The 26518-nt window shown below is 49.1% G+C and overlaps 1 protein-coding gene across 1 annotated transcript in view; it reads left to right on the top strand.

Moving 5' to 3' along the window:
- Positions 1–26518, top strand: part of ADAMTS2 (ADAM metallopeptidase with thrombospondin type 1 motif 2) — a 285590-nt gene that overhangs the window by 108893 nt on the left and 150179 nt on the right. Inside the window, exon 4 of the mRNA XM_070417030.1 lies at positions 18714–18916. Coding sequence (XP_070273131.1) covers positions 18714–18916 — 203 coding nt within the window. The remainder of the gene's footprint in view (positions 1–18713; positions 18917–26518) is intronic.

Raw genomic sequence — 26518 nt, 5'->3', positions numbered from 1 at the left:
GCTCACCTTTGGCTCATTCCCTCAGGAAGCACTGTGTTTACATTATTTAAAAATTGCTTTCTGATATCTAAAGATCAGAGACCTCACATGCAATCCAGATTTCAGACTTCTTTACAAAGATAAGGCCCAGCCACATGGGCCTGTCCACCCTCCACGTCACTGCTGCCCACCTTAGGCTCCAGATCTCCCTGGTGACCCCTAGCCCCCCAACACACTTCCATATGACTTTTCTTATGGGAGCAAACTATTTCTCAGTTAAGAGTAAAAAATAAAAGATAAGCCAAGAGTAGCCCATGTTTCAAGGAAAAATGAGAGAGCATATTTCTTTTTGAAAATACCATTTTTCTGTGTTCAATAGTAAACAAGGTGTGTTTGGGTCAAAGAAAGAAAAGGGGTCATCGTGAAACATATCCTGTCAACCACACACCAGCCCTGCAGGCACTGAATCCTGTGGCTGGCATAGCAGGGAACCCAAGGGTCAGGGATACCCCCATGAGGGTCACTTTAGCATGATGTATAGCCTGTGGCTTGGGCCAGCGGCATGTTGTCAGGCAGTATCTGCAGATTGCCAGGATGTGCTGGGAGCCATGGCAACGGCTCTTCCAGGAGGAGGGAGAAGGTCAGTAGCAGAAAGAAGCACCCACCACACGCCAGGCTGGCACGGATGTGCAATACCCACCTGCCCCACCCTCACTGCCCCATCCTCCACCCTCTAGACAACGGTCTGGAAAGAAGCACATGTACCTTCACATGCTGCTCAGGACTGTTTATGCCTAGAAGTGTTCACTGTGGCTGCTTCCACACCGGCAGCCGCTCCCTGCCCTCCCAACCTCGGTTTGCTCATAAGTACCATGAGGGTAACAGTGGTGTCCATACATCCCGGAGGCAGTTTTGGCCCCAGTTTACTGATTTATTTTTGCCAAGGCCCACACAGGTGTCTTGGGCACCTGGAGAGGCTTAAAAGGGGCCTCCATCTTTCATGAATTCACTGCTGAGTGTGTGTGTGAATAAGCATGTGTGCATGTATATGAGCATGTGTGTGAGTGGGGGAACTTGTGTATATGTGAGTGTGTAAGCATGTATGCGCTTGTACATGTATGTGTGTGAGTGTTTTTGTGCATGCACGTGGGAGTGTGTGTGGTGGGGGGAACAAATTAGAGCAAATCAGCAAATGTGTGATGGTGCTATAATGGAGATTGTGTTGTATGGGGTTTGGAAGAGAGTAGGTACTGGAAAACTTGACTAATGGAAGAACAAATGAAGTGAAGGTTTTGGGAGCCCAGGAAGGAGTCACAAACTTGGCCTGGTGAAGGTCTTGGGGAGGCAGGTGGCCAGGCAGACAGCAGTAGCCAGGTCGGGCACCCTGAGTAGTGTGTTCCTACCTCGAGGAGCTGCCTGTGTGAGCTTCAGGGGGGGGCCAATCAGCAGGCAAGGTGGGCAGTGAGCAAGGCTGGGGCATGCAGGGCCTTCCCACCCCATTTGGCCCTGCGGGAGCTGGGCGCAGCAGTCCCCAAAGTCCTTGAGGTGCCTCTGAGTGAGTCCTGCTGTATGATCCACAACACTCATTGTGCTGGTGGCCTGGCACCCTTGCAGGACCAGGCAGGAGCACTGTAGTCCAGGAGCTGATGAGCAGAGACCTACCTGACTAGGGTGCATCTACTTCTAACCAGGAATGAAACCCAGGCCTTTAAAGGAGAGTATGATATGAAGCTTATAGTCTCTGCCCGATCAGCTACCCATCCTGTCCCCTGGAGCCCTTGCAGTGTCCAGGGCAGCCAGAGGCCTGGGGACCTGGCCCTGCACCATCCTTTCTGCAAGGGCTGCCCTTGGTGGTCAAGGGATCCAAGTGTGGAGTGCATTTCTCGCCCCCCAACCACCCCATCCTGATAGGAAAAGCCCGTGTGATGTGGCCTCTTGGATTAAATTTATAAGAATTCAGCATTTGCTCTGATTTTGCATTTGCTCCCTTCTCAAAATGGAGCTGATCCAATTAAACCCCATCAGCACCATGGTCTGACAAGAGGCTGGATGCTGTGTGGGGAGCACAGCGTGTCTGCCTCGGTGACCGCTGTGGAAGCCTGGCTGCTCCAATCTCTCGGGAGCAGGAGGTCCCCTCACTTCCTCTTCAGTGACTGCAGCTGTGGTCTTTCTAAGGCAGGAAACATCATGGAGAGGGATTGTGAGGTCCATCAGGGCTAATCAGTGCTCCCTGCCCTCGCTCCTCCCCTTCCCCCCAGCTTCTGAAGCCACTGAGCTCACACCAGAAGATAAACCATGCCTTCAGGACTGGATGCTATGGCCATGGACTCCCAGCACTGCCCCCATCTGCACTGTGGGCTTTATCCCTAGGAGAGGTGGGTCTGAGAGGAGAAGCTCAGCACACACTCCTGTGCCCGACAGGAAAGACCTGGGAGGGTCAGCGTGTTTCTGACACTTGTCAGGTTCCTGGGCCGGCAGGACTCAGGTAAGAGGACCTGGGAAGGGACAAGCATATGGAGCTGTTCTCTGGGCTCATCTAAGGTGCCTGCCCCTCCAGATGTCTCCCACCCACCCCAGAGGCAGTGGGCCATTGGAGAGTCCCATGGGTGTCCCCAACTGTCAGTCAAAAGACTCTAGTGCCCCAGGGTCACCCCTCTGCCCTTCTGATCCCAGGCATGGGGGATAGGGACAGTCCTGGTCACTTCTGCTTCTTGGTCTGGCTTTGAACAGGGATAGACACAAAGAACAGTAGGCAATGGGCCATCTGTCCTGTCAGAGCTCTCTTCCCCTCAGAACTTTGGGATCTTCCTATCCTCCTTCAAGGTCCACAGCACGGTTTGAGGTGGAAGAGCCCATGCATGTGTACCCCCAGAGTATGCATGTACTTGCAGAGGCCATGTGAAGGTCACCCCATCCCTGGAGCTATGCAGGGCAACGTGGTGCACAGTGGCCCTGAAAATGGACCCCTGGTGTCCCCCTCCTATAGTGAGGCACACATGCCATTTAGAGCATCTGAAAAGTCCAGTTCATAGCAAGCCACCAACAATACAAGTTGAGAGGCCCTTCAGGGTGCCAAGAAGCTCAGGCTTCTTAATGCTGCCATAAACTCTTCCTGCTTCTCCTCTCTGTCCTTGCCCTAGCTAAGTGGTCGGCAAACTCATTAGTCAACAGAGCCAAATATCAACAGTATGATTGAAATTTATTTTGAGAGCCAAATTTTTTAAACTTAAACTATATAGGTAGGTACATTGTTATTAACTTAATTAGGGTACTCCTAAGGCTTAGGAAGAGCCACACTCAAGGGGCCAAAGAGCCGCATGTGGCTCGAGAGCCACAGTTTGCCAACCACGGCCCTAGCTTGTTGGAGACTCAGGGGCTCAGGTGCATTAGGCACAGCTGGGTTCTAGAGGCAGACACCTTACTGCCTGGCTGCTGGGAAGACCTGGGCAGAGAGTGGCCTTCTGAGGCTCATCTCTCCATCTGCATAAGAGGGAGTCCATTCCTGTTCCCTGGGAAATCTGTAAAGCCCCACACCCCATGTTGCCAAGGTCATCTTTATTGTCAACAGAGGGTGCTTTTTCCTCTCTTGCGGATAATAAGGAGGTCTAGAATTCTCCCTTCAGGGAAGGCGGCTTGGTGGGGCAGTGTTGCCTATGCTACAGTGCCACCCTGAGTCCCAGCATCAGCCCAGAGGAGACATGTGTCCTGGCTCCAGCACCTCTGTGTGTCCAGGCTCTGGGTGGTGTCGGAATGGATGCAGGAAGTTTGGGGGAAACTGGGGACAGTCCAGGTCTAGGCTAGGGTTGGGAGGGCAGGCAGGCTGCTGAGCATCTGTACATCTCGTTATGGCCTGGCAAGGGAGGGCCTTGTGCAGGGCTGAGAAGCATCCCCTACCTCCTGCATTTATTAGCATTAGCCCAAAGCACAGGACCCATATCCTGCAGTGCTCTTGCCTACCTGGTATGCTGCACTGCTCAACATCTGAGAACATGAAGGGCCAATAGGGGAAACTGAGGCTGGAAACTGGAGATAAATACCTTGGAATGTGGATTCATAGGATCTGGTTTCTGGTGGAGCTTGATCTAGGGCAGTGATGGCGAACCTTTTGAGCTTGGTGTGTCAGCATTTTGAAAAACCCTAACTTAACTCTGGTGCCATGTCACATACAGAAATTTTTTGATATTTGCAACCATAGTAAAACAAAGATTTATATTTTTGATATTTATTTTATATATTTAAATGACATTTAACAAGGAAAAAATCAACCAAAAAAAATGAGTTCGCATGTCACCTCTGACACGCATGTCATAGGTTCACCATCATTGATCTAGGGCAAAGGCAGAGAGGATGGGGGACAGGTTCAGAGACCCTAATGGTGGGGGGCATGCCGACATTGTGGTTGGGGGAGAAGCAGGCCCTGCTCCTGGGGTGGACACAGATGCCGGGCCCCAAGATGGATGGTATAGTTGTAGGTTTAGGCTTGGGCAGAGGAGACATTCAGTCCTTAATTCTGACTATGGGGTGCCTGAGGGCCTTCCACATCAACTCAGTGGGTATCAATGCTAAGGAGGCTGCTGGGTGTCTAAATATAGGGTTCCAGTGTGTGTTCAGGGTTGGTGATGGGGATCCTGGCCTGGCATGCAGGTACCAGCTGTGCATGGACGTTGGCTGTCATCACCCAGTGGCAGCTTCCCACTTCTCCCACCTCCAAAATGAAATCCTAGGGAATCCTACCTTCTGTTGGGACCATTAGGTGTCTGGGTTTTGTTCTGAAGTTCATAGTAAATATTTGCATTAAACAATCTGCCAGTCTCACATTGTATCCAGCCATCTGGCTGCTGCCTGCTGGGGAGCAGCAGTGAGGAGGTAACTGGGGACCAGCACATCTTTCCTGCTGATGGCCACAGAGGTGCCTTGCAGGCTGCCTGGCCTCAGTCACCTGCCCTGTATTGGCTAGGAGTTTGCCTGGGCCAGACTCACCTCTTGGGGTAGGTTCCTGGGCCAGCAAGACTCAGGTAAGAGGACCTGGGAAGGGATAAGCATGTGGAGCTGTTCTCTGGGCTCATCTAAGGTGCCTGCCCCTCCAGATGTCTCCCGCCCACCCCAGAGGCACTCTGCACCATGGTGCCCTGCATAGCTCCAGGGATGGGGTGACCTTCACATGGCCTCTGCAAGTACATGCATGCTCTGGGGGTACACATGCATGGGCCCTTCTACCTCAAACCGTGCTGTGGACCTTGAAGGAGGATAGGAAGATCCCAAAGTTCTGCGGGGAAGAGAGCTCTGACAGGACAGATGGCCCATTGCCTACTGTTCTTTGTGTCTATCCCTGTCCAAACCCCAAAAGACCTGGTTGCTGAAGGAGCTCTTCCTGGGGGGAAGGTGGTCTTCAGAAGCCAGCAGAGGGGGGTATAAGGAGTTGGGGAGAGTGGAAAGGTGGGGAGGATTCCAGGCCATTTGGCTGCTGTCGGAGGGCAGGGCAGCAGGGTAGGGTGTTGGGATGCTGTGTAAGGGCTGCGGACTACGGGTTCCAAACCCTGATGCATGGAGCCCAGGAGGGACCATGAGAACCCTGGTCATTCAGCACGGCCCAGCTGCCTTGGGCCCAATGTCAGTGACTTCAACACCTGCTGGGCCACAGTGGCATCACATTGTTCCCCTTACTTCCCAGGGATGTGTCTGGGGTGGGGAGAATATCAGAGCCTGAAGTGCTGGAATAATAAGCAGGCTTGGGAATCAAGGTAACATGGCCTCCTAGCTCTTGTCTGAGATTCAGTACAACTGTTACATATGTGGCCCAAAGAGCCCTCTCCCCATTCCCTCATTCCACTCCCACACTGGATGAGCTATGTCTGTCTGCACTGAAAAAAGTAATTCCAATTCTATAATAAAGTTATAAAGGGCTAAATGAAATAAACCTAATGAGCTTCTTTTAATAAAGCTCACCAAAGGGGCCTGTGGTGATGGCCCCCACGGGGCTGAGTCTGCTTTCTGTTTCCCAGAGCCTAAGAGCCTGCCTGCCTCCAAAAAGGGCTTCTGCCATGTCCTGATTATGCTTTTACATAAACATATTTTATCTTAATGATCATCTTTAGGGGAATTTGCAGTCACAGAGGGATTGTCTCCTGGTCGTTAACAAATGGAGGGATGGCTTTCCTCCAGATTACCTCCCCAGGCTGGGGGTGCAGCATGCTCCTCAAGGCTTCTGGCGCCTAGGACTTAGGTCTCCCTTGAGCTTCTGTTAAATGGATAATACACCTGAGGTCTGGCCTGCTACTTTGCAGGGGCCTGCAGAGGTCGTAGGAAAGCTTGACTGGCGCTCTATCCTCATGGCCTCAGTCTAGTTCCCTAAGTCTCACGCTCCCTTCTGCACAGGGTGGTTATAGGGATTTAAGCTTTTGGGTCTGAGCATGGGGGAGAGAGGGGACGATGTGTGGTCATCCACATGCTTGATGGCAGGGGGGCAGCAGATCATAGGTCTTGCAGAATGAAACACTGGCAGGGAGTAGTTATGGGGACTTGTTGGGGGGTGGGGGAGAGAGAGAAGGTACACTGGCCTTGAAGTCCAAAGCCTGCCCAACACTACGATCATAAAAAAAGCACTTATATGATTTCATTTTCATCATCCCAGGCCCCCAATGTACCTAGAATTTGTTTTTGCTTAAGATGTGAGACAGGATTTGATCATTGCCTTCTCGATCTAAGCAGTTGACCAACACCATTAAAAGAAGAAACCACTTGCCATGGCCAGGTGGCTCGGTTGGTTGGATGGTCATCCTGTGCATCAAAGAGTCATGAGTTCGATTCCCAGCCAGGGCACATACCCAGGTTGGGGGTTCCATCCCCGGGAGATCCCCAGTCGGGGCATGTATGGAAGGAAACTGATAGATGTTTCTCTCTCACATGGATGTTTTTCTCTCTCTCCCTCTCCCTTCCTCTCTCTAAAATCAATTAAAACATATCCTTGGGTGAGTATTACCAGAAAGAAGAAGAAACCACTTAATCTCTACCACCCACTTTCTCTCATTCCCTTTCTCCTGCAGTGAATAACCATTTTGAGGTGTATCCTTTTATCAGTGTATATTTTTGCAAAACCAGCGTTGCTTCTTGAGTGTGTGATTTTAATTGACATAACCTGTGCTGCATTTTATATCTCATTACGTCTCTTACTTTTTGCACTCAGCACTCTGTTTTTAAGATCCATTCATTTATGTGTGTGTCACCCTTTTAACCTCTTCCTAACATTGTGTGGCATGAACCCACCGAACTTAGCCTCTCCGCTCCCCTACTAATGACACCCAGGTTACCTCCAGCTTCCTCAACCTTTCCAAGCCATGCTGCCATAAGCAGCAGCTGCTTAGAGACCTGTAGGAGCATGCCCGTCTGCACACCCCATCCAGAGGAGCGGAAATGGCTCACAAAGCAAGGTCGGTTTGAGGAGGAGACTAGGAGAGCTTATAGACATCCTATGTCTTTAGGACCTAGATCCAAAAGTGGAAATGCTGGGCTATCATGTGCTCTTGCACATAATTAAGTACTGTCAGCTCACCCCAATGTCCATACCTGCTCCACTTCTACTATTTGCCAAATTGCCCGATTTTGAATTGCTACCTTATCATTTGCCAACTTTATTTACTATTTTTATTATTTGATCAGCCATTTAAAATCCTATATAATAAAAGGTTAATATGCAAACTGACCCTAACAGCAGAAAGACTGGGAATTACTGGTCACTATGACACACACTGACCACCAGGGGGCAGATGCTCAATGCAGGAGCTGCCCCCTGGTGGTCAATGCACTCCCACATGGGGGAGCTCTGCTCAGCCATAAGCCAGGCTGACGGCTGCTAGTACAGCGGTGGTGGTGGGAGCCTCTCCCGCCTCCTCAGCAGCAGTAAGGATGTCCGACTGCAGCTTAGGCCTGCTCCCCACTGGCAAGTGGACATCCCCCAAGGGCTCCTGGGCTACCAGAGGGATGTCTGATTGCCAGCTTAGGCCCAATCCCCCGGGGAGCGGGCCTAAGCCAGCAGGTGGTCATCCCCCGAGGGGTCCCAGACTGCGAGAGGGCACAGGCCAGGCTCAGGGACCACCCCCCCAGTGCACAAATTTTTGTGCACCGGGCCTCTAGTTTACATATAAATTAATATCAAAGGACATTAATATGAAAACAGAGGGCAAGCACACACCAGCAGTGCAAGGAGAGGGCAGCACTGTCCCCACTGGACAGAAGCTACAGGAGGTGGTGAGCGGAGTTGTAGTCTGCTTCCACTTCTCTGGGAAGTGACAAGCCACATCTGGGGAAGTAGTGAGCAAGGTCATGAGTGAGTCTTGGGGAACACGTTTCTCCATCATCGGGCACATAGCCATGTGGACCAGGCACTTGACATGCAGCAGGAGGGTGGTCAGAGGGAGTGGGCTGCTCTGTACTCCCTGCTCCTGCACCTACACTGGCCCATCTCCAGCTCCCAGGGAGAATTGAGAACTTCTGTGAGTGTCATGTGTGTCCTCAGCACAGCACAAGGAGAGAGACTCTCATCAGCACGTGATCACAAGCCAAGTACTGCTGAGAATCAGGGCCAGGTTCTCCTGGGCATCTGTCCTCGGGTTGAGAAGCTGACCCAATGGAAGTGGAGGTTGTGGTGGTGATGGTCTATCTTTGAGGTAACACTGCTGCAGTGTGGTCAGTTGCCTTCCAATCTGGTGCAGGGCTGAAATCCTGGGTTCACCTTTCACCCTCCACCAAGGGGTCCTCCTCCACTCATGTTGGTCTCCTGCTTTCTGTCTCTCTGTTCTTCTACTTTCTTGGTTGCCTCTTTTGTTTCGAAGGTGTATATCCTTCAGCAGCTTCTTCAGAAACAGTGCTAGACAGGTAAAACTTTTGAGAACTGATATGTCTGGCAATGTCTTTATTCCACTTTCATACTTGACTGAGACTTTGTTTGGATATAGCTTTCCAATTGAGAAAGTTTTCCTTTAGAATTTTGAGGTCTTTTTGGGGGAAGTCTGAAGCATGCTGACTCTAATCCAGTGGTTCTCAACCTGTGGGTCACGACCCCTTTGGCAGTCGAATGACCCTTTCACAGTGGTCGCCTAAGACCATCCTGCATATCAGATATTTACATTACGATTCATAACAGTAGCAACATTACAGTTATGAAGTAGCAACGAAAATAATTTTATGGTTGGTTCACAACATGAGGAACTGTATTTAAAGGGCCAGAAGGTAGAGAACCACTGCTAATCCTTTGTGACCTTTTCAGTAACTGCCTCCCTCAGCCCCATCTTATTCTCTGTGAAAGTCTATAGAATATTCTCTGTGTTTTGAAATTTCATGATGATGTGCCATGGTGTGGGTCTGTTTTTATCTACTATATAGGGTACTAGCTGGGCCCTTTCAGTCTGGGAACACTTTCCAATTGTGTGAAACTTTTCGGAATTATTTTATTAATTCCTTCCTTTCTGTTTTTTTCTTCCTGTCTTTATGGAGCTTCTATTAAATGGATGATACACCTCGGATCTGATTTTCTAATTTTCTTATCTTCTTTCCTGATTGTTCAGGTCTTTGTCTTACTTTTTACTTTCTGGGTTTTTTTTTTTCAGCTTTATCATCCCAGTCCTTCCACTGAGTTTACCATTTCTGCTGAAGCTCTTCTAGTTTCCAAGCAGCCTTTTCATTGTCCTCATCCTGCTCTTGTTTAATGGATGTAATACTTTCAGAGCTTACTAATGACAGGTTTCCGCCACCTTCCTGTGCACTCGATTTCTTCCATTTTCCTCTTTTTAGCTATTTTGTTTTAACTTGCTCTCCATCTGCCAAGCCTGGGGCTCCCCCCTGAAAGTTGGTGATGCTTGATGGGCTGCTCATGTGTAATGTTGGGCAGCAGAAAAGGTGACTCTTGTAGGTTGGGGAACCATGGACACTGATACTGCCTTTTGGTCTTTGGTTAGTCAGATTCACTAGACAAGACCCTTCCCAACCTCCTGCCTGAGGGGTAAAGGCCTGAGGACCAGCATTGTGGGGGTTGAATGGTGGAAGCAGACTGGTGTCTCAGCCTTCTTTCAGTCCTCCTGTTTGTAGCATTGTACCTATGCTCTCAACTACAACTAGTGCCTGAGAGACTCCCCTATACGGGCATGCTCGTACAGGTCTCTAAGCAGCCCAGAGACTCCCCACTCCCACATTTTCAAGAGAGAATGAGCTTCCAAAACAATGCAGTGTTATTATTGCGGCTGTCACTGGGGCACAGGATACGTGTGGTGGGGGGATAGCTATCAACTAGTCTGCCCTTCACTCCCACTTGCAGAAGAACTTGGTGCTTTTTTGAGGATTCTACTGTGTAAAGTCCTGGCTCTCTTCATGGCCAGGTTGGGGTCCAACTTTCTCAGATATATGAAGTCTATGACCACATGGTCATGTGCTGTCCAACCTCTAACTGTCATTTTCTTCTCTTGATTTCTTTTTTTTTTTTTTAGGTTTTTTTAAAAATATATTTATTGATTTTTTTACAGAGGAAGGGAGAGAGATAGAGAGTTAGAAACATCGATCAGCTGCCTCCTGCACATCTCCTACTGGGGATGTGCCCGCAACCCAGGTACATGCCCTTGACCGGAATCGAACCCGGGACCTTTCAGTCCGCTGGCTGACGCTCTATCCACTGAGCCAAACCGGTTTCGGCATCTTCTTTTCATTTCTATGTCCTTGTAGGCTTGTGATTTTTTTTTTAAATCCCTTTACTAAAGGTGTCATGGGGTGCCAAGAGGGAGCTGAATTGGATGTTTGTGTTCAATCTAATCATTTGTACTCAGAAGCTTCTCTTATGCTTAAATTTTGTTTTTGGACTTTGAATTCAGTTCCATTGCCCTGTCTTCCATGGCACAGTGCCACTAGTTTCTAATTAATGTTATTTTGTAATACGTTCTGTTTGCAAGGTAAGTACCCCCTCATCACTGTCCTTTTTCAATATATCTCTGGCTATTGTATTATATGTCGTCCTCCTGTTGAATTTTGGAATTACTTTTTTAGGTTTCAGCAATTCTTTGATGAAGATTGTGTTAAATGTATAGATTAATTTGGAGGAGAATCAGCTTGTGATCCAGCAGAGTGTGTGTGTCTCCATGTGTGTTTTTTGGAGAGTTTTAGCCTGTGCTATGTTACTCTTTGTGTGGTCTTTGTACTTTCATTCATTTTGTTTCTTTCTAGATATTTTGTGGGCTTTGTTGCTATAATTGATAAGCCCTTTTTTCCATTTTGTTTCCTACATGGTTATTGCTATATACATGAAAATATATACCAGGAAATGTTGTGTGTATGATGAGAAATGTCGATTCCTTGTGGCTTTAGTAAAACTCTCCCATAAAACCTGGGTTTTTGGTTTTTTTTTTTTACTACTTTTGGAATTTCTTCTGAGGTTTATTCAGATTTTGTACTTGAGCCAATGATTAGAATTTATATTTTCTATTTATTTGGTCTAGGCTTGTTAGAAGTCAGTTTTTAATTTTTGTTGTTTAGGGTTTGAGGGCCTTCCTTTTCTCTGATTTTGTCCTGGTAGTGACTGAAGACACAATTCTTAAGTTTTCTTTTTGTCCTAATGTGTAGAAGAACTTGGGGCTTTTTTCCATGTGTACTTGAAAAGGGCATGTTTTCTGATTGTTGGGCTTAAACATTAATTCATTTTAGTAATTCAAATCCTCTCCAGCCCCACCTCATCTTTCATCTAATTGATCTGTTGTTTTCTGGAATAGATGCATTAAAATGCACATAGAACTCTGGCATGTCTATTTCTCCTTGTATCAGATTGATGCTCCACCAGGTGCATTGTTTTGTAATTTTTACATCTTCTCAATGAATTATTTATCAGTTGATCCCTTTAATACCTTGGATTATATTTTATCTCATAAATGTTGTTACACCTGGTTTCTTTTTATTGGCAGTTAATGGTACTTCTCATCACACCATTTGTGTTAACTCCTCCTGCGTCATTTTCTTTTAGTTATGTCTGTGAGTGACCTTTTTTAAATATATATATATATATATATATATATATATATATATATATATATATCGATTTCAGAGAGGAAGGGAGAGGGAGAGAGAGATAGAAACATCAATGATGAGAGAGCATCATAGATCAGCTGCCTCCTACACACCCCCCACTGGGGATCGAGCCCACAACCTGGAAATGTGCCCCTGACTGGAATCGAACCCAAGACTCCAGTCCACAGGCCAATGCTCTATCCTCTAAGCCAAACCAGCCAGGGCTTTAGTTATGTCTGTGAGTGACTTACAACTGGCTTTGGCACCGGCTTCTGCTCTTCTGCCAGTTACCTCAGGTTAGCTTCTGCTCTCCCACCCAGTGGCCCTGCTCACCTACCTCTCCTTCCAGTCCAGCTCTCAGCTCCCAAGGGGACAACCTGACTCTCCTTGCTGGGTCCTGTGTTTTCTCTTATTGCCTCTTTACCTGGCTCCTCATAGCCCTGCAGTTAATTATCTGTGAGGCACTGAGGAAACTGAGGCACGCAAGACCCCATCCAAAGGGGTAAAGACAGCCTGGCTGGTGTGGCTCAGTGGTTGAGCATCAACCTATGAACCAGGAGGTCATGGTTCGATTCCCGGTCAGGGCATATGCCTGGGTTGCATATGCAACCAGATAATGAGCTGTCAGTGTTGCCCATCTCTTGTTGTGGGGTGTGTGCAGGAGGCAGTCGATCAATGATTCTCTCTCATCATTGATGTTTCTATCTCTCTCCCTCTCGCTTCCTCTCTAAAATCAATAAAAATATATTTTTAAAATATATTTTAAAAAAACAAAGGGGGAAAGATAGTTAATACTGAAACACTTTCAGAGGTGAGACTGGAACTTAAGATGGTGGTATATTCCATGAAGGAAGAAAATGGGGTGCTGTCAAGAAGACACTGGGAGAGGGAGAGCCTGTTTTAATTTAGGGTGAAATAGGCAAGTTTCCTGAGGAGATGACTTTTCAGCTGACACCTGAAGGATGAGAGGGAAGTAGTTCCTTGGACCAGGGACAGCAGTCTCCCCCTGTGACTGCACAGTGGCTTCTCAAGGCTATATGTACCCCTTCCCCAGGTGTGCAGCTGACTCTATGGGGGAGACAAACAAGGACCAGAGTTGCCTCTAAATTCAGTGCAGGAGGCAGTGGCACACCAAGGATTGTGGAGTCCCTTCCTTCTGGGCCTTTTGGGAGGCTCCTGCTGGGCCTGGTAGGGGTGTTAAATTTGGGCAGGAACAGCAGCAGCAGCAGAAAGGGCACCTTAGGTGAAGAGGCCAGCCCAGTAAAGGCGTGGGCATACAGTTTGCATGGGGTTAGCAAACACCTGGTGCCCTGAACCCTGCAGACTCAGAACACCAGGGTTTCTCTTCTTCAGGCTAAACATGCTGTTTCTACCAGTTTAGGTTTTTTCAAACTCTATCTCAGCGCTGGTGTACAGGACCCGCGTGGCCATGTTAACACTGCTGGATCCCAGGACCCAGGCTGGGTCCCTGCTTCTCCTCTGCCATGTGACTTGTCCCAGTCACTTAACCTTCCTGCTGCTGGGGTTCCCTGATGCTAAAATGGGGTCAGATGGCTACTGGGGGTGACAGAGCTTTGTTATTGTGAAGGGCTGTGCACATGCCCTACCAACCCCAGATGCAGGGGAACAGGGCAGGCAGAGCGCTCTGCTCCAGGGGCTGTGGATGAACTTGTCCACTGTGACCTGTTCATTCCCCTAGAGCCATGGTCGGCAAACCATGGCTCTCGAGCCACATGCGGCTCTTTGGCCCCTTCAGTGTGGCTCTTCCACAAAATACCACTTGCGGGCATGCACGTACAGTGTGATTGAAACTTCATGGCCCATGCACAGAAGTCGGTATTTTGTGGAAGAGCCGGTATTTTGTGGAAGAGCCACACTCAAGGGGCCAAAGAGCCGCATGTGGCTCGCAAGCCGCGGTTTGCCGAGCCGCAGTTGGCCGACCACTGCAGACCCGCTGTAGCTTCCCTTAACACAGTTCTACTCCCTCATCCCATTCTCTCTCCCATGTCAATCGACTCTTTGAGGACGCTGTTCGATTTCTAGAGAGTACAACCCGGGACAACCCTAGCCGGTTTGGCTCAGTGGGGTTTGCCTCAGTGGATAGAGCATCGGCCTGGGACTGAAAGGTCTCGGGTTTAATTCCAGTCAAGGGCTCATGCCTGAGTTTCGGGCTCAATCCCCAGTGTGGGGGGCGTGCAGGAAGTAGACAATCAATGATAATCTCTCATCATTGATGTTTCTATATCTCTCTCCCTCTCCCTTCCTCTCTGAAATCAATTTTTAAAAATATATATTTTAAAAAAAATAACAAGGACTGCCTCCTGAGACATGAGAAAAAATAGTTTCAGCTGCCTTCCAGGAGGGTCACTCAAAACAGGGAATGCTAGGAAATTAAATCCCATGGTTACCCACTGGAAAGGTAGGGGAGCCTCTGCTCAGGGGCCAAGTCTTCTCCATCTGCCTTGAACGGCTGGAAGGACTAGTGATGTCTCCTCACGGCAGGGGGAGGCTATGCACAGGGACAACAAGAGATGGGCAATACTGGGAGCTCATTATCTGGGCCTGGGCCAGTAATGAGGGCTGGAGCCAAAGGGCTGGGTGAGCGCATGCCACCTGCTTAGCAGGCTGCCTATGAGCTATAGGAGCTCCGGGGAGGAGGGAAGAGTGGATGAGAGCCCTCCCCGGGCCCCCTTTAGACCAGGTAGGCTATCAGTACAGGTAGGTGGCCTCGAAGGACGGAGTTGGTGTCAGGGAATCCCATGGTCTCCCACCCAGGGCTGGGCAGGAGCCTGCCCCTGGCTCGAGTTCCTTGCAGTAGGACTCAGCTTGAGGAACAGGCCTCCTAGGATCAGGGTGTGGTTGGGATCTCTGCATGGCTTAGGCTTCAGGATCAATCCCACGATAGGGAAACTAAAGAGGCATCCAAGATTGACAGCTGATGGGTTCCATCAGTGCTCACGTGGCCGTTCGCTTAGACATTAATCATATTGGGGCTACTCCCTATACCCTTCCAGGTCTGCATACCACTGGGGCTTCCAGGGGCTGGGTGGCAGGGCGGGGTTGTCACTTGTCAGGAGGCCTGAGGGACCCTGTCTTCCTTTCCTGGTCTGTACCTTGACCTCCACTTTGGGGCATCTCTACAGGGGCTGGGCCTTTGGGGATTGGAGTATTCTAGAACATTAGGTTCAATTTACCCCAAAAATAATCATGACTAAAATAATAATTTAACATCTAATGAATATTTAGAAAGCATTGTTTTTTATTGAACTGTAACATAATTAAAAACCGTGTTTGCTTGGCAAAAGCAGCTATAAGGTCTGGCCCAGACAGCTCTGCCCCAATGGCAGCCCCATTGCCCACCCCCTCGCCCCCCTCCCCCAGCAGTCACTGACCTGTATGTGACTCCTTGGGTTAGGGGACCAGGAGGGCATCAAGCCAGGTGGCCTGGAGACATGGTCCTGTGTGTCCTGTCTCCAGGTGTGATCATCACTCCACAGCCTAGTGTTGACATGATAACCACCCACGTATCCCATGATCCCATCTTCTAATTCCCCAGAGAAACTGGCTATATTTTGTTTAACAATAAATTTCCCAATTTTTAAATACTGTCAACAAAGTAAGGTATTTTTAAAATACTGCGTGGCCTTAACAAGTGCCTTTCTGGGCTGGTTTTGCCCAAGGACCACCCATCAGTGACCCCTGGCTCCTCAGGGGCAGACGACATCTAGCCTCTTCCCCAGGGAAGAGTTTCATGGATTATTACTATTTTTGTGCTTACCAAGGTGGTTCTGAAGGTGAGCTGTCCCTGCTTGTTAGAAATGCAAAGAAATAAATGTGTAAAAATAGAATAGCAATTCCTCAAACCCCCATCAGATTTAAGTCACCGATCTGTCCTCTGGGAGCAACAAGGATGTTCCTGAATCATCTCCAAGAAGCCCAGCAGGGCACTGGCTCTTCAGGGGATGCTGCACACCTGCCTCCCCAGAGCTGCCCTGGCCGCATGCATGTGTCTGCACATATACTCAGTGCGCAGGGGACTGCAGGGCGGGGAGGGGGAACACAAGAACCCCAGGACATGCAGGAATGCATGATGCTACTCAGTCCTGACCCAACTGACTCCTCTCCTCTGTTTCTCCACACTCTGCTTCTCCTGTACCTCCCGCATCCCACTTTTTCTTAGAGCACCATGGAGTCCACTTTCTCTGCTTAGTCTATGTGCTGTGACCTAGTTGCAGGTTTGCACCTCAAAGCTAACAGACAGCAGGTGTAAAGGAGAAAGCTCCTGGCTACGAGTCAGCCATGCTGGGGGTTCCATCAGTCCTCCTGTCTATAAAATGGGGACAATTATGCACACCAAAAATGCCTGTTGCCTTTACTGCGTGAGTGACATCTGTGCAGGGCTGAGTGGTGGAGCAGGACCCACCCAGTGGCAGGCTGCTCGACCTGTCCATGAGTGGCCATACTGCTTTCAGAAGCCCTGTCATGCAGCACTGTGACGTGCGGGGAGTCCTGTCCCCGCATGGAGGAGGCAGCAGACAAAAGTGAGAAGACTTTTCTGGAAGACTCTTAAGAGGGGTGCTATTCAGGGGTGCTGAAAGCTGAGCTGGGTTCTCAGCACCACCTTCACCTTCAGGGGCCACAGGGCCTGGACACCACCCCCTTGGTTGGTGATGTCATGAAGACCTGAGGTCCAAGGTCCTTCCAAAGGCAGGAATCTCTGAAAACCCTTCCCTCATACTCAGGGAATGCCAAGAAGCAGGACCCTGGGGTCAGGGAACAGTCCAGGGCAGATCCAATCCCAGTGGGAAAGGCGAAGGGAACTTGCCGGGGACCAATTCCAGCATGACAGCAGGGCTGCATCTGGGAATGGCTAAAGGCATTTCCCCAAACCTGAATAGGATACATTAAATTGATTTCTTGGCTGCCAGACAGCTAAAAGCATCTTAATCTACATGTTATTGCCTCCTACTGTCCAAACACCTGAACAGCCTTAGGCTAATTCCCCAATTCTGACAATGTTTCTGTATACCCTTTGAAGTGTATATCACTGCCTTGCCTCAGGACAAGTTGTGTTAATAAAAAGCATGGGGTCCTGGGGCAAAGGAGAACCTAAGATCTGAGAACCTAAGATCTTCGACATAAGACCTTAGAACTTAGCTCCTTTAGCTAAGCTCCTCTGACCCCCAAATGCCTTTCAAAATTATATCTCGTCTCCGGACTCTTATTTAACATCTAATCACAGCCTTCTCCAGATTCCTGAACCCTTCTTGATAATGGGACAAGAGCACCAACATAGGAACTGAGGTGGCAGCTACAGCTGTTCAGATGCTGAAATAACATCCTGGGCCCTGGACCTCTCAGCTGAGGCCCCTTAGGCCCTACTCCCCCAACCCAGGCCAGGTGTCAAACCTGTGGGGGCTGGAGGTGAGACCTTGGCCCAGAAGACTGTGAGGGAGCTGTCATGAGGTCTTGTCCTGGTCCCTGCACAGTTCATTGAGGCAACTGTTATGGGTTCAATCAGCGAGATAGACCACTGACTCAAAACTTAAATTTAAGAGCCTTTATTAAGCTGGCCAGCTGACTACAGTTGTGTCCTCCCGTAGGAGCCTCACAACTTGCAGTGCTGACTGAGAGTAGAGCAAGACCTTTTATCTGCAAAGACTTCAAAGTATTTTTTTTAAAAAAAGAAAAAACAAACTGCAAAGCGGTTCATTAGCCGTTCCTGGTACTGGCAGGGTAAAAAGTTTACATAAAATTTACGAGCAGGGTCACACCTGGCTGGGTTTAATCATAACACATTGCTTTTCTAGCGAGATAATTACCAATTTTTCTCTCCCATGGTCCCTGCCCCTAGCACACAACCACCCGTCTAGTTGGCTTGGGACCAGCCATACACTGTTCACCTGGGGAAGGGTGCTTATGGGAGGTCTTGACCATGGAGTGGGATGGGTAGACCTGGCCCAGAGTGAGGGGCCTTGCTTCAGTGAAGGACTGAGCAGGCAGTTCTGAAAGGGAGCTTCCTGAGAAGATACTGTGAACATACACCACCTGGACTGGGCCTCAGTTTCTCCAGGGGGGCCTTGCCCAGCCAGTGTGGCTCAATGGTTGAGGTTTAGCCCATGAACCAAGAGGTCACTAGTTCGATTCCAGGTTGGGCACATGCCTGGGTTAGGGCTTAATCCCTAGTAGTGGGTGTGCAGGAGGCAGCTCATCAATGACTCTCTCTCATCATTGATGTTCCTAGCTCTCTCCTTCTCATCTTCCTCTCTCTGAAATCAATAAAACATATTTAAAAAAATAACAAGGGTGGCCACACTTTGGAGACCAGTCCTTTGGCACCTGGGCAACCCTTCTCAAGTTTTGAGTGTGTGAATGGGTGAAAGAATCTGGCTCTGCCACCCTGAACCTCCTCCTGGCTGGGCAGCCCAGCTTCCTGGCCTCTGTTTGTCACTGGGTGCCAGACCAGGGCTATGCAATGGCCAAGGAGTTGATTTGTACACTGCTGGGTTTGAGCTGACTTGGCACACATACTGCCATCTCTGAAATGCAGTTTGTGATTTTGTAAAATGGGACAAGAATGTAAGTTTGCAACAAGGTGATGGCCAAGCTGGTGCTGGTCCGGTGCCGAGTTTTTCCTGCTGCTGCTGTGTCCCTGGTGAGCCCGGCTGCAGCTGCACACTATGCCCTCTGTTTTTCAGGGGCCTCCCTTGGCAGCCTGGACAGCCTCAGCCATACCCTGGGCATCCTGGAGGAACGGATCAACAGTTCAAGGCGCAGGGCACGCAGACATGCTGCCGATGATGACTACAACATTGAGGTCCTGCTGGGTGTGGATGATTCTGTGGTCCAGTTCCACGGGAAGGAACACGTGCAGAAGTACCTGCTCACACTCATGAACATTGTAAGTGGGGTGGGGTGAAGGAGGTGCAGGTGGGCACCTGTGCTTTCTGTGGTTTCCTAGTGGATCTAGGTATGAGTTATGTGGCTACAGGGAAGCTCTCTGGGTCCACAGGTGAGAAAATGTAAACTTCCCATCAGCCAAACTGAACCTGAGTTTTCTCACCTGTAAATGGGGCATATTCTGACTTGGCAAGGCTGTTTACACACTGAGGCCATTTCCCCAAACTTCAGTCATTTGTCTCAGTTTTCTTTATTTTTGCCATATTGCACTGTGCCTGGACTATGTACTTTCCTATAAATGAACTGACTTTTTAAAACTTTAAATTATTTACAAAGGAATCCTCACTTTACATAAAGGTAACCTAAAAGTAAAACGTAACGCAATAAAAAAGAGATATTGGTGTGTGTCCCCCAAGGGGACAGACAGACTAACACCCATCCAGGCTTCTCCTGGAGTAGGCAGAGGAATGGAAGCTTGAAGAGGGGATCCATTTCTCCCTGCGAAGCTGTGTTATGTAATGGGGTGTTTGTGTGCCACACGTGCCTTCTGGGGCATGATGAGGCACTTGCCCCTTGTCTACCCAATGCGGAGAGATTAAGGTGTCACCCCCTTGTTTACCCAACAGGAGAGATTAAGGAGTTGCCCCCACATTACAGTCCCCACACCCCACCCCAGGAGGCATGGGGATGCTGCCTAATTGGCCAGCAGAGGGCGCAGTCCTACCTCTTCCCTGTCTGGTATGGAGAGCCTTCCCCCTCATTGCTTGATGCTTGTTCAGGGTCACCTTGAGGATGTGAGGCATCCAGTCTCCAAAGTGCAAGACCTAGGGGCAACGTTAAGCTCAGCTGAGCCCAGTCCGGAGAGCTAGGGTGGGAGGGAGGAGCAGGGTTCATCCTGTGTGTAGGACCTTGGTGGGAAGTACAGATTTGTGGAAGGAGCAGGCGTTTGCAGGGGGGAGGTGGGCAGGGAAGCCCAAAGCTGGGGAATTGGAAAGCAGTGGGGCTGTGTGCCCCAGTCTGATGAGCCTTGGTTTTCTCATCTTTAAAATGGATTGATGCCGAAACCGGTTTGGCTCAGTGGACAGAGCGTCGGCCTGCGGACTGAAAAGTCCCAGGTTCGATTCCGGTCAAGGGCATGTACCTGGGTTGCGGGCACATCCCCAGTGGGGAGTGTGCAGGAGGCAGCTGATCGATGTTTCTCTCTCATCGATGTTTCTAACTCTCTATCTCTCTCCCTTCCTCTCTGTAAAAAATCAATAAAATATATTTAAAAAAATAAAAAATAAAAATAAATAAAATGGATTGATAATTTCCATTTCAGGGTGAAGATTAAATGAGATAATGGAAGGTGAACAGTTCAGCTACTAAATAAAATGTGGTTTTGCTATCATGATGGTAACAGTACTTAATTCATCAGCAGCACATCTAGAATTATCCTTGAGAAGTATGCCAAGGACTTGGAAGTTGGGAGTATCCCAGATGAAATCTTCCTGAGGCTGGTGGAACGAATTCGCCTTGGTGTGGTGGGTCCCTCTGTCACATACACCTGCTGCGGCATGAGCCTGTAGGAGGAAGTCTAGAACTTTCTCTTGGTTTTGCCAGTAAACTTCAGTTTATTTATTTACATCCTCATGATCCAACTGTACCTCAATTTTAAATAATGGGATGTTTGGGTTCATTTCTTGAAAAGCATAAGAAATGTAAAAATTCTTAAATTGAAACAAATTTTATCATAACAAAAAAAGGATTTTAGGAGATAATTCAAGGAGCTATAAAAAAGAGTAGTTGGGCCGTGTCTTTTTCCCTGTTTCAAGTGTTCATTGGACACATGCTTGTCCAAGGCACAGGGCAATGGAGGGATCTGAGCTCCGCCTCCCACCTTGAGTGCAGTGTGGTGGAAGGAGATGAGATGGGTTCTTGAGGCATGTGTTACCCTGACAATTAATACCCTCTGGGCTCTGTATCCTCATTTAGGGCTGCACACCCAGGAGAGAGTCCTGTGGTTTGATCTAAGACACACAGAGCCCTCTTGGGGAGGAGGGGATAGAGGAAAAGTGAATATGTGAGAAAGGACCTCCCAGAGCAAGACTGTCTAATAGAGCTTTCTGCAGTCCAGGAGATGCTCTAATTTTGCCATCCATTCAACAGCCACCAGCGACCCCCACCCTTGAGCACTTGAAATGTGGTTGGTGTGATTGCAGAACTGAAATATTAATTTTTTTTCAATAGAATTTTTTTTAATTTAAAGTTTTTTAAAATTCTGGTAAAATACATGTAACATAAAACTTACTGTCTTCGCCATTTTTAAGTATACACAGTTTAGTGGCATTTAGTACATTTATATTGTTATGCAACCATCACCACCATCCATCTCCAGGACTCTTTTCATCTTGCAAAACTGAAATTCTGTCCCCATTCTCTTCTCCCACAAGTCCCTAGGAAACACCACTCTGCTGCCTGTCTCTATGAATTTTACTGCTCTAGGGACCCCATATAAGTGGAACATATCATACAGTATATGTCCTTTTGTGACTGGCTTATTTCACTTAGCACGTGTCTTCAAGGATCATGCATATTGTAGTAGGTGTCAGGATTTCTGTCCTTTTTAAGGCTGAATAAGATTCCATTGTTTAGAAAGACCACATTCTGTGTACCCATTTGTCTATTGATGGACACTTGGATTGCTTCCACCTTCTGGCTGTTGTGAATATGCTGCTATGCACCTGGGTGTAGAGTGTCTGTCTGTTCTTGTTCCTGCTTTTAGTTCTTTTGTGTCTATACCCAAAAGTGGAATTGCTGGAACATAAAGCAATTCTATTTTTAATTTTTTGAGGACCCTCTATACTCTTTTCCACAGTACCTGCATCATTTTACATTCCTACTAATAGGGCCCAAGTGTTCCCACGTCTCCACATTCCCACCAACACTTGTTATCTGTGATAACAGCCATCCTAATGGGTAAGTTAATATTTGTAATTAATTTGCATTAGCATTTAAATCACCAATGTGGCTAGAGGCTTCCATATGCAGACTGGTGATTTAATGCAATCCCAAAAGAGTTGCGCACAAGGGGACTGCCTGTTGTCCCCTTCCTCTGAACTTGACCAGGCCTATGGTGCTAAACAGCAGTGTGGGAAGCCTCAGTGTGGGGCCTGGACCCCGTGAAGGTGCTGGCTCACCTGAGGCTGAAACCAGAGTCCTGAGTAACCTGAGGAGGCCTGGCCAGGGCACATCTCCCTCTCCTTATAAGTGAGCTGGTTACTGGGCTGTGTTGGATCCAAAGTCAATGACATGGAGGACAGATGTGGTAGCAGCCAGCCCATACTGCATTCCAAGTGAGGCATTTGGTCAGCTGTGAGGACAGCCAAGGCCAGGGCAGAGTGCTCCCAGCGTCAAGACTGTGGGACCAGGCCTGGGTGGACCCAGTTTGTCCCCTGAGAAAGGCCAGGGAGGCCCACCCTGGGAGTAGGATGCTCTGGTGTGGATCCCTATGGTAGGGGCCCCTAGGGTAAGGGCTCTAGGAATGTATGGTGCAAAGAGGAGGAGAGGCCCAGGTGAGCTGGACACAGGTGTGGCTAGACCTTGGCAGCTCTCAGTTCCTTTGGTTTCTTCTGTCGCTCAAGGTGCTTCTTCCTATAAGGCTCCCATTGGGATCTCTCTGTGGCAGAGCCCAGGCTGCAATGTGGGTCTTCATGTGACATAGACATTTTAGGGTCATCAAATATCCATGTGCTCCCCTCTTCCCTTCTGTTTCCCAGCCTCCTGTGCACTTAATTTGGGGCTGTGTGCCAGGAATTGACATGTGTCACCTTCTGGCCGAGGCAGTTAAGAACCGGCATATCCTCTCCTCCTCTTCCTTTACTTTTCCTTAAGCTGAATTTCAAAAGTTCAATCCCTGGTTAACAATATGTGCATTTTAAAGCTCTCAATGCTAGAATGTTCTCTGTTATTTCGCCTATTCATGCTCCTTGGATCCATTGCCTAACTCCTACCTGCTCATAGCACCGAGTCCCTCTTAGCTGTGGTACATTGAGAGCCACAACCAGGATAGGCTTTTTGTTGTAAGTTATATTTATTTGATAGTAATGAGGTTGCACTTAAAAAATATGTATATTTTAAAACAGTGATTATCTTATAGTTTTATGATTGGCTAACTTATGTCCTTTATTTTACTGGGAGTTGAATTTCTTTCTTGTTACTTTGAAGAAGTTTTATATTTAAACTAGAGGCCCAGTGCATGGATTCGTGCACCGGTGGGGTCCCTCGGCCTGGCCTGTGGAGATCGGGCCAAAAATGGCTCTCCGACATCCCCCGAGGGGTCCCGGATTGCAAGAGGGCGCAGGCCAGGCTAAGGGACCCCACCGGTGCACAATCAGGGCCAGAGAGGGACTGCGGGAGGGCTCCAGGGTGTGTCCAGCACATCTCACCCAGTCCCAATCTGCTGGACCCCAGAAGCAAGCTACATTACCAGTCGGAGCGTCTACCCCCTGGTGGTCAGTGCACATCATAGCAACTGGTTGAACGGTCAAACAGTCAGACACGTAGCATGTTAGGCTTTTATTATATTGGACTAGAGGCCCAGTGCACAAAATTTGTGCACGGGGGGGCGGGGTCCCGCAGCCTGGCCTGCACCCTCTCCAATCCGGGACCCCTCAGGGGATGTCCGACTGCCAGTTTAGGCCTGATCCCATAGGGGTTGGGTCTAAACCAGCAGTTGGACATCCCTCTCACAATCCAGGACCGCTGGCTCCTAACCACTCACCTGCCTGCCTGATCACCCCCTAACTGGTCCCCTGCCAGCCTGGTCTCGCCTGATCTCAACCCTAACTGCTTGCTCCCCCGTGCCGGCCTGATCGTGCCCCTAACTGCTTGCTCCCCTGCTGGCCTGATTGCCCTTAACTGCCTCTGCCTTGGCCCCTGCCACCGTGCCTAACCGCCTCTGCCTGAGCCCCCACCACCATGGCTTTGTGAGGGAGGAAGTTGGACGTCCAGAAGACATCCAGTCGATCTGGTCTAATTAGCATATTACCCTTTTATTAGTATAGATAGCTTAACTTTTTGGCTGTTGCCTGGGTGGGAAATAGTCTTCCCAGTTTTATGGTTTGCCATTGTTTTGTTTTGTGTGGGATTGTTTTTTGATGGCTTGCATATTTGTGTGTAGTCATGTTCTGAGGCCTTGGGCTCCCCAGTTTTACTTTGGGTGCTGTGTTCGGCACTCCAGGCCTCCCTGGAAGTCAATCTTCTGGGATTTTACTCTGGTCGCCCCAGCAGTGACCACCCTTCCCCGCCTCCCCCCGGCCTATTGTCAGCAGCATCGTTCCCCAAACCTCAGCCCTCACAGACCACCTGGCCATTCTTGTCACACTGGCCAGCCCCAGCAGACCCACACCCAGAAGGTCTCCTGGCACAAAACTTTGGGCCAAAATGCAAATGTGGCTCTCTTGTTCAAAAAGCAGGAAAAAGTACCATAAAAGATACATATTAAATCCTTTTTCTTTCTCCTGCAGTCTCTCTCTCAACTTGTCAAGATTTTAAAGTTTTCTCTTTATTGACTGTAAGTAAAGAACAATTAGAATGTTAAATTATTAGCATGAATTTTACCATTCATCTTTATACAAAGTCTGTCTTAAATGCACATATTAGAGTATTTAACTTGTATGGAGAATCATCAAAGTATTTTATGGTTAATGGTGGAGGGTGCCTCAAGGTGGCCAGAACTTCAGGCAAAGCACAAGCCAGTCTCAGTAAGTGGAAGGAAGAAGATGGGAGCCCCAGGGACAGAGCCCACAGAGGGAGTGCTCCCCTGGGCACAGATTCCCACATGGGCCTTGGGTAGTTCTGGGCCCCTGGGACCTGACAGCTGCCCTGTCTGGGCTGACAGGCACCACTGGAGGAACCCATGGCTCTGTGCCCTGCTCAGAGGGTCTGGGGACAGTGAGCCTGCCAGCTCCCCTTCCCATGGGCACAGTGCTTCAATCCAGGGCAGATGGCCAAGGCTCTTCATACCTCAGCACCTGGATCTCACTTCCTCTGAGACTTGTGTGGGGTTGCTGCCAAGGGTGAGATGGCCACAGCCATGCCCCCGCTTGAAATGCTATGTGGCACATGCACCCACCTTGCCCCTTGGGCAACTGCATCCAGGCCTCTGCCAGGGGCAGAGGTCAGCAGTGGTTACAGGGTAGAGAGCAGGTAGCCAAGAACCTGTCCTAGGCATATGAGCCAAGGCTTTCCTGTCCCATCCAACTTGACTTACTTCAAAGTGTAAAATGAAGAATTTCAAGACTGGCAAGTGCCCAGTATTAAGTCCTAAAAGTAGGGTCCTTCTGAGCACAGGCTGGCTGATTGCCCATAAACCCAGGACCATCAGTCCTGCACTGGACCCTACCACCAACTCTGGCACCACATTCTCTGCACTACCTGCCTAAGGCCCATTCTCCAGGGCTCTTGCCCATCCTTGCCCATCCAGAGACTCCTCTCAAAGCTGCCCCCACTCTGAGCTTGGTCCCCTTGGCCCAGGGGCTCTTAACCTGCTCGAAGAGGCTAGGACTCCAGGGAAAGGCTGCCAGAGAGCCTCAGCCACCTGTTTGATGTGTAATCCATCCAGCCCTGCTGGATCTCCAGGCCTGGCCCCCACACTTGTGCTGGGCTTCTCTTGGACTCCCTGCTCCCACATGGCTCTGCATAGCTGGCTTCCTTCTGCTGTCACCCTGCACCTGCTCCTCCCAACCTTCCACAGTCTCTTCTGGCCTCCATCAGGCCTAGCCCTAAGGACCAGGAGCTCACCTCTGCCTGGCTCCTCTGCGTGCTGGGAGCCACTGTCCTGTTTCACTGTTCCTCCTTGGAAAAATGCTCACCGCTGTGTATGGTCTTCCTAGGATGGGATGCAGCCAACACTCCTGAACATACCTGCTGCTGACCTGTGCTTAGGGAATTACCATTTTTCAGACTTTCTGTGCCAGCACCTGAGCTGCCGTCTGCTCACGAGCTCTCTGCTGTGGCAGCTCCCAAGAAGGTTGGCTGAGATGCAGCCCCTGTGCTCGTGGCATCTCTGGTTACCTTGGATGATCAGGCATGGATGGTGGCACTGCTCCCCCAGCTCAGGTGCCTGTGAAGCCAGGTATGGATACATGCTCTAGGGCCATGGTTCTCAATCTTCCTAAGGCCACGACCCCTTAATACAGTTCCTCATGTTGTGGTGACCCCCAATTTCATTGTTACAAATTGAACATAATTAAAGCATAGTGATTAATCATAAAAACAATATGTAATTATATATGTGTTTTCTGATGGTCTTAGGCGACCCCTGTGAAAGGGTCATTCGACTCCCAAAGGGGTCACGACCCACAGGTTGAGAACCACTGCTCTAGGGGAAACGGGAGCAATTTTTTTTAATTCTTTATTGTTTAAAGTATTACGTATGCCTCCTGTTTCCCCCATTGACCTCTCCCAGACACTCCAACCCTCCACTACATGCCCTTACCCACCCCTACTGACTGTGTCCATTGGTTATGCTTATGTGCATGCATACAAGTCCTTCAGTTGATCTCTTACCACCCCTCCTACCCTCTCATGCCTTCCCTCTGAGGTTGGATGGTCTTTTTGA

Source organism: Myotis yumanensis, unplaced genomic scaffold, assembly GCF_028538775.1.
Source record: "Myotis yumanensis isolate MYYU_CA2020_CCGP unplaced genomic scaffold, mMyoYum1.0.hap1 SCAF_5, whole genome shotgun sequence".
NCBI classification, from domain to species: domain Eukaryota; kingdom Metazoa; phylum Chordata; class Mammalia; order Chiroptera; family Vespertilionidae; genus Myotis; species Myotis yumanensis.
The sequence above is the reverse complement of the archived record's forward strand: the minus strand, read 5'-3'. Positions and strand labels throughout refer to the sequence as shown.